At 45.4% G+C, this 7,816-nt stretch overlaps 1 protein-coding gene across 6 annotated transcripts in view; it reads left to right on the top strand.

Annotated features, from left to right (window-relative positions):
• The window catches only part of ADAMTSL3 (ADAMTS like 3), a 266,629-nt gene that overhangs the window by 239,025 nt on the left and 19,788 nt on the right, over positions 1-7,816 (top strand). For all 6 annotated transcript variants that reach the window (XM_027769071.1, XM_027769070.1, XM_027769075.1 and 3 more), the window contains exon 23: positions 6,504-6,686. In XM_027769071.1, the coding sequence (XP_027624872.1) occupies positions 6,504-6,686 (183 nt within the window). The remainder of the gene's footprint in view (positions 1-6,503; positions 6,687-7,816) is intronic.

The following is a 7,816-nucleotide window of genomic DNA, read 5'->3' as shown; positions in this document are numbered from 1 at the left end:
CAGAGCAAACATTTGTCGTTTCAAAACATAGTAAAGAGCAGTAGGATAAGAAGGCTGTCTGGGGACCCGCAGTTAGCCTAATGGCTATGTTACTGGACTGCCATGTAGTCGACTGTGGTTTGTGTCCCGGACCCGGTGGCTTAAAACTCACGCCAGGTGCGTGTGCGTGCGTGCCCAAGATCCCGAGAGGAGAATGGAGGAGAAGGGATTGCGGTGTGGCCATCTCCCCTGGGCGGGTGATTTCTTGTTTTCTGTCTCTCTGTCTCTGTCTGTCAAGCGAGTGCACGTGCCCTATGGCAAAAACCTCTCCAAAAAAAAAAAAGGACTGTATTTCCTCTCTCTGGATCCTTCAAGTCTATGTAGATGTTCACTCATACATTCATGCTTTTTTCCAAAGGATTACTTCTTTAATTATACTTATTACTGTTGTTATTATTTTAATTTGACCAGAGAGAGAAAGACAGGGAAAGTGAGAAAGCAAGCCAGCAGGTCTGAGACTTGATCCGTGTTCAGCCACGTGGGAGTCCAGCGCCTTGACCACCACACCGCCTACTGGCCCAGATATGGATGCCTTTAAGTGCAGAGTCCCAGGGTTGACTTCTTTCCTTTTACATTTGAAAACTTGCCAGGTTTGTTTTCTTTTCAGAAAGTCCTTCTATCGGTAGAATATCATGTCTGTGTGAACGCACCATCATACCCTTGTCTTTCTGGGATTGAGGTTTAAGTGTCATCTCTGTCCTGTCAGTTGTGGAGTATAGACCTTCCTAAGCCTTCTGGAACTGACTTTGGTCAAGTTTCTGGGGCTTACACTGGCCTGGCCCCCTTGCTTCTGCATTGAGATGTATGGTCTCTCACTCTTCATCAGCCGTGATGTAGAACTCGGCCCTTTGTCTGGTTCTTTCTCATAGGAAGACATCCATTAATCCCAAGCATTTGTCAAGTTTCTTAAGCAAGGTGGATGATTGGGGACTCTTTCATCCTAGCTCTCACTCTCCTTGGCTTCCCTAGCCTTCATCCTCCCTATCCACAGCCCCATCTCTGATTGTCATAGGAACTCCAAACTCTCCTCTCCCTGGTAGGCCAGCAGAGATAGGTGTGGGATCATTTCTGTGCTAGAATATGCTGAGCTGCAGCCTCTTCCACCTGTAGGCTTTCTAAGTGAACACACCCAAGGGCCTTTGACTTAGTGCAAAGCCTCAGGCGAAACTCAGCCAGGCTCGCTGCAGAGTCCCAGGGCACTGCTTCACACAGGAGGCTTTTCAAGTAAACTGAGGACAAACCGAAGGTCAGAGGAGTTGTTTTCCTCCATGTGGCTCTAGCTGTCTTCTAAAGAGGGTGAATCGTTTTCCTCCCGAGTATCCTGAAAGATGTAGACACATGCATTTATAGACAAGAACTGCATATACACGGGAACGGAGAGTTTAGAGTCGCTAATGTAGCTTTGAGACAATATGGTTTTCTTCTAGTAAACACATTTCCTGGTTCCTCCATTTATGCCTTTAGCAAATAGTCGTGTGTCTCATCTTTGTCAAATACTATGTTTATTATCTACTGGGGAGATCGGAGATTAATGCAGTGATAATGCTAGCAAAGAGTTCTGGTTACAGGGACCAGCAGTTGGCGTAATGGTTGTGTCGCTGGACTCCCATGTAGTCGACTGCGGTTTGCGTCCTGGACTCGGTGGCTTAAAACTCACGCCAGGCGCGTGTGCGTGCGTGCCCAAGATCCTGAGAGGAGAATGGAGGAGAAGGGATTATGGCGTGGCCATCCCCCCTGGTGGGTGATTTCTTGCTTTCTGTCTCTGTCTGTCTGGTGAGTGCACACGCCCTATAGCAAAAACCTTTCAAAAAAACAAAAAAGAGTTCTGGTTACAGAGGGCAGATAATAAAGATAAATTGAAAAAGTATACAAAGATTGAATGAATAGATAAATTTATCTAACATCTATTTTAGATTGCAAGAGATCATTATTCATGAAGTCCCTTGCCACATTTTTTAAAAGAATTACTTATTAATTTTATTTATTTATTTTTATTATTTTTAAAATTTCTACAGGGCATGCATACTCATCAGAGAGAGAAAGAGAAAAAGCAAGTCAAGCCACCAGGTCCAGGACTCAAACCACAGTCAGCCATGTGGGAGTCCAGCACCTAAACCACCATGCTTCCTGCTGGCCACTCCTCGCTTCATTGTCATTTCTAAGAATCAGGAATTTCTGAGACTTAGGTAATCACAACTTCATCTCTGTGGTCTTTCGGTTGAAAATGGGATGCCTGATAATTTGCCTTTCATGTTACCGTTAGAAATAATTATAAAATTTGGAATTAGGAGCATTGATCTGGACCTGTGAGACCAGGAAAAAGTTTTGCTTACTGGAGTCAGAACACTGAGGTCGTGCAGCAAAAATGACTCTGAGTATTCAAGAGGCGCATGAACAGCATCTCTGGTATCAAAAAAAGTAAATTTTAGGTAGTGTCTCTATTGCATCCCCAATAAATTCTAGAACGGTAAGATAAAAACACTGAGAAATTTAAAAACTGAACTGAGAGAGAAGCAGAAGTCAAAAAAGAACTGGCAAGACCAAATCCCTACAGAAATAAAACCACATTAGAAGCAGAAAATGAGACATTCTACACAAAAGGAGATGAGTGACAGGAGGTCAAGCTTAAGAATTACTTGCAAAACACAGAGGAAACAAGAAAAGAGCTAAAATTAATCAATACAGGAGGATGGACACAAGGAAGAGAGATGACCAGTCTCTCTTGGTGTCCCTGAGGAAGAGAATGGAGCATAACATTTTAAAAGGAGGAGGAGAAAGAGGAGAGAGAAAAAGAAGAAAGAAAGAATGAATGAACGCGTAGTGAGTGAAAAAACGACTGAAGCTTGCAGGTGGCCTACACCAGAGTATTCCAGGCAGCATTAATGCTAAAGTATTGCTGCCTCTCTCCTGATCAGATCCTGGGAACATTTTTGCAAATTTGAGGTTACAGAAAAAAATCCTACGGGTATCTGAACATGAAAACCCACATAACAACAGGAATGGCACGTTATTTAAAAGACAATACAAAAATCAGGTTGTCTCAGACTTCTTCTAAACATTAAATTGATCGCGACAATGACGGCATGAGCAAAGCACCTAAGGAGATAGTTACACTTCTATTCCGAGTCCCTTTGAGCTGTATTTCTTGGTGAAGGGAAGGAGGGTGTTTTTGTTTTGTTTTGTTTAATTGCTGGACAGAGTATGCATTTACCAGAGAGAGAGAGAGAGAGAGAGAGCGCACTCCCTGATGGGTCAGCATAGGTGATCAGCAGTAAATTTATTAAGAAATATATATGACCTACCTACATGAGATCTCTCCTTGATTAAGAAAGGTTCTGGATCAGACTGAATAGGTGTGAATTTCAGCCCCAGTGCTTAGTAACTGTGACCTCAGGAAAGCTTAACCGTTCTGTGTAGATATTTTTGTAGAAGAAAAGTCTAACAAGCCATCTGCACATCTGATAAGCATCCCTCTGGTTATTTAAGGCCAGCCTTGTTTTCATAACAAAACTCAAAATAGCTCTCTGTGTGTATTAGTTTTCTCTTGCTTCTGTAATCAATTACTGCAAACTTGGAGGTTTAAAACAACGCCTATTTATTATCTCACAGTTGCTCCTGTCTGTCTTGGTTCAGTGCGGCTGGGCTCAGTTTTCTTCTCTGAGTATCGAAGGCTGAGATCAAGGAGTCAGGGAGGCTGCATTCCTTTCTGGAGGCTCAGGGGATAAATTGCTTGCAAGGTCTTTTGGGTTCAGTGGAGAAGAGCTTGCAACTGCACTGAACTCAGTTCCTTGTCTTCATAAGACCGTTTCCTTGAGAGCTGTCAGGGAGAGGTCCTTGTCAATCATTGGAGACCGCTTGCACTCTGGCTCATGGTCCCTTCATCTCCACGTCAGACATGGGGGGGGGGTCACGTGCCCCTCCTACACTGAACCTCCCTGAACTCCTGTCTCTTCTCTCCTACTTCCTCTTCTCTGCAAGTCTCTGACCTCTTCTGCCCTTCTCTTCTGATTTTAAAGACTCACACAATTACACGGAGCCCACCTGGATAATCTCATTTTAATATCAGGTGATTAGTAACCTTTATAACATCTGCAAAATCCCTTCACCCCATATATAGGTTAATAATTAATTAATTGAGCAGGGACCAACAGATGGTGTAACGTTATAACGCTCAACTCCCATGTAGCCAACCATGGCTCGAGTCCCAGACCCGGCAGCTTAAAACTCATGCCAGGTGTGTGTGTGTGCGCGCGTGTGCGTGCACCCGCGCACACCCAGAATCCCATAGGGAGAACAGAGAAGGGATTGTAGTGTGGCCATCTCTCCTGGGGGTGATTTCTCGCTTTTCGTCTCCTTGTCTGTCCGGTGAATGCATGCATCCTACAGCAAACATCTCTCTTTAAAAAAAAAAAAAAAAAAAAAATTGCGTAATCAGGGGATGAGAATCTTGGGGTGACATCTTTAAAATCATGCCTACCACAGTATACAGAGCCACAGGGTTAGGGACAAAAGCCTCAAAGACAACCATCTCAGATTCAGATTTTAAACACCTCATTAGTGAAGTTCCTATTCAGATTTCATATGCCTTTTACAGATGAGACTGTGGACATCTAAAATGGCTCGTCCAACGCTCCAGAATTTGTAAATGTTGAGAACGAAAACAAAGCCTCCCCTACCCACCCAAGGCAGTGCTTTTTTTCCCCCATAGGATGCGTGTGCTTTCTGGAGACAGAGAGAAAGAGAGAGAGGGAAAGTGAGTGAGAAATCACACCCTCAGAGAGGAAGGCCATGCCACAGTTTTTCTCTCCATTCTTTTCCGTAGACTTTGGGCATGCACACACACATGTCCGGCATGATTCTCGAGCTACCAGATCCAGGACACACACTGGACGGCCATGTGGGAGTCTAGTGCCTTAACCGCCGTGCTGCCTGCTGGCCCCCAAGGCCGTGCCTATTCACTACACATTTCCTTCTCCACATTGAGTGGAAATTGATTATTTTTCTTAAGTTTTTGGACAATAATTTAGTACCAATATCAGTCCTTGGTTTCTGTAAGTAAATCTAAATAGTATAGATAAAAAGTTTTCATTTTCTTTTATTTATTTATTTATTTTGAGAACTTTTTCCTATAGGGTATGTGCACTCACCGGAGAGACAGAGACAGAAAGCGAGAAATCACCTGCCGGAGGGGTGAACACACTGCAGTCTCTTCTCCGTTCTTTTCTTGGGATTTTGGGCACACACGCACATGTGTCTGGTGTGAGTTTCAAGCCCCTGGGTCTGGGATTCTAACCATAGGCAGCCATGTGGGAGTCCAGCAACGTGACTATTACGCCATCTGCTGGTCCCGATAAACAGTTTTCTTGAAGCTGCCCAGTAACAGCTCTGAGAGACTTTAGTGAGGAGTTTGGTGTAGCGAATGGAACTGGGCCTGAAGTCCGAAGGCTCACCAGCTTCCTCAGCTGTGAGATGCCACGAACAACGACTGCTTCTCAAGGAGCAGGAGCAAGTGTGAGAACCACAGCGTCCCATGTGCACAGAGCAAGTGTATCCCGTACTGTCAGATGTGTTGCACTTACCTTGGTAACAGTGGTGACAGTTTGCTGTCAGAAAGCCTCGCTGCGTTTCTGTGTTCTCTCTAGCCAGAGCACTGCAGGACAGGCGTCATCCAAACCTGTTCCCTAGTGCAATGGCAGGCATCTTTGAAGCTGCCTTAGCTGTTACGTATCAAACGCAATTCCTCTGAGTTTCCGATAGCACTCCCCAGCCAGATTCTGGGGACTCTAAGACTTCTCAAGATTTCAGGGAAGAAATTCTCCCAACTCCACATGCTTCCCTCTGTGTCCAGGCTCCTACAATGTTGCTTACAACCTCTGCACCTCACTGCGTTGACTCAAGACTTGAAACTCAACGTGACTTCATTTCCTGAAATTATCTACTTTGACTACAGCACTCATAAACAGAATCTGTTCCCCGCAGATGTTCTGTTCCTCCTGAAAGAAGAATTTTTCGTTGCATTGCATAGCATACACCTTGAAGAGCTCTCTACATATTTAGTTTTCCAAAGACTTCTTTGTGATAACCCAGCGGGGAAGTCTCCCCCCCAGCCTTGTCTCCACTTTCCCCACCATCCAACGAGTCCTTCTTTCTAACCACTCTCCCACTACCCTTCCCAACCTCAAACTTCTCTCCCTTCCTAATACAAAGCAATCTCACTCCCTTTGGTTCCCACACCTTCACTTATATTACGTGAACTCATCAGGTGCTCAGAAGACCAAAGCCCTTTTCCTTAACGCATGCGCTCATCAGCCAAAGAAGAGTTGTAGAACTAGAAATAGCCGTGCTTCCTAGCATCTGCAATTAAACCCATTTGCGAACTTGTCAAAACAGTGGTATTATGTCACGTGGTTCTGTGGCCCTGTTCTTAAAGGAATTGCCTTTGTCATATTTGTTTTTGTTCCAAGGTGTCCCTCAGCCTAATGTAACTTGGTTGAAGAGAGGAGGATCTCTGAGTGACAATGTTTCCTTGCTTTTCAATGGATCCCTGTTGTTGCAGAATGTTTCCCTCGAAAATGAAGGAACCTACGTCTGCACAGCCACCAATGCTCTCGGAAAGGCAGTGGCGACGTCTGTGCTCCACTTGCTGGGTAAGTGCCAGGTGTGTGCAGAGTAGAGCCCTCTGCGGTCGATGTTGCAGTCGAAGACTGAGCAAGATGAACACGACGTGGTTGTAACCATTGCTCCCCCGGCCTACTTAAAAACAAGCTCTGCATTCTTTTCTTTTTAGATTTTTGCCATAGAGCATGTGCATTTGTTGGAGAAATTGCCCTCCCACGGGGGGGGGGGGGGGGACACGGCTTTTTTTGGGGGGGGGGTCCCCCTGCCACAATCCCTTCTCCATTCTCCTCTCAGGATTTTGGGCACACACATGCACCCAACGTGATTTTCAAGCCGCTAGGTCCAGGACTCGAACCATCCTTGGCCAGGTGGGAGTTCAGCACCTCGGCCACCATGCCACCTGCTGACATTCTCGGGTACTACATTCTAACACCCTGCCTTAGCAGTTCTTCTCTTAGAAGATTGTCCTTCTTTTTTTTCTTCCCCCAAAGAATTATTTTATTTAACTTTATTTATTTATTTATTTTTATTTGACCAGATAGGGAAAGGGAGGGGAAAGTGGGAAGCCGCTGGGTCCAGGACTCAAACCACGGTTGGCCATGTGGGAGTCTAACACTTTTTTTTTTTGGAGAGATTTTCACTGTAGGGCGCGTGCGCTCGCCAGACAGACAGAGAGAGACATAGAGACAGAAAGCGAGAAATCACCCCCCAGGGGGGATGGTCACGCCGCAATCCCTTCTCCTCCATTCTCCTCTCGGGATCTTGGGCACGCACGCACACGCGCCTGGCGTGAGTTTTAAGCCACCGGGTCCGGGACACGAACCGCGGTCGACTACGTGGGAGTCCAGCGACATAGCCATTACGCTAACTGCTGGTTCGGAGTCTAACACTCGTAACCACCATGCTACCTACTGGCCCCAGTTATGTCTTTCCTGATGTGACTATTCTGCTTAAGAACCTGCACTATATAAACTTTTCTGCCCAGAATCAAGACCCTTCAAAGTCTTCCTCTATATCCTGACCCCTTAATTCCTGACCCCTTTTAAGCGAGCATTGAACTCTGTTCTAGTCAAGATGGTCTCCTGCTCTGAGATTGAACTCACATACATATGCACATGTACATATGTGCACACAGACCCACACACACACCACGCTCTTT

Source organism: Tupaia chinensis, unplaced genomic scaffold (assembly GCF_000334495.1).
Source record: "Tupaia chinensis unplaced genomic scaffold, TupChi_1.0 Scaffold000078_1, whole genome shotgun sequence".
Classification (NCBI taxonomy): domain Eukaryota; kingdom Metazoa; phylum Chordata; class Mammalia; order Scandentia; family Tupaiidae; genus Tupaia; species Tupaia belangeri.
The sequence above is the reverse complement of the archived record's forward strand: the minus strand, read 5'-3'. Positions and strand labels throughout refer to the sequence as shown.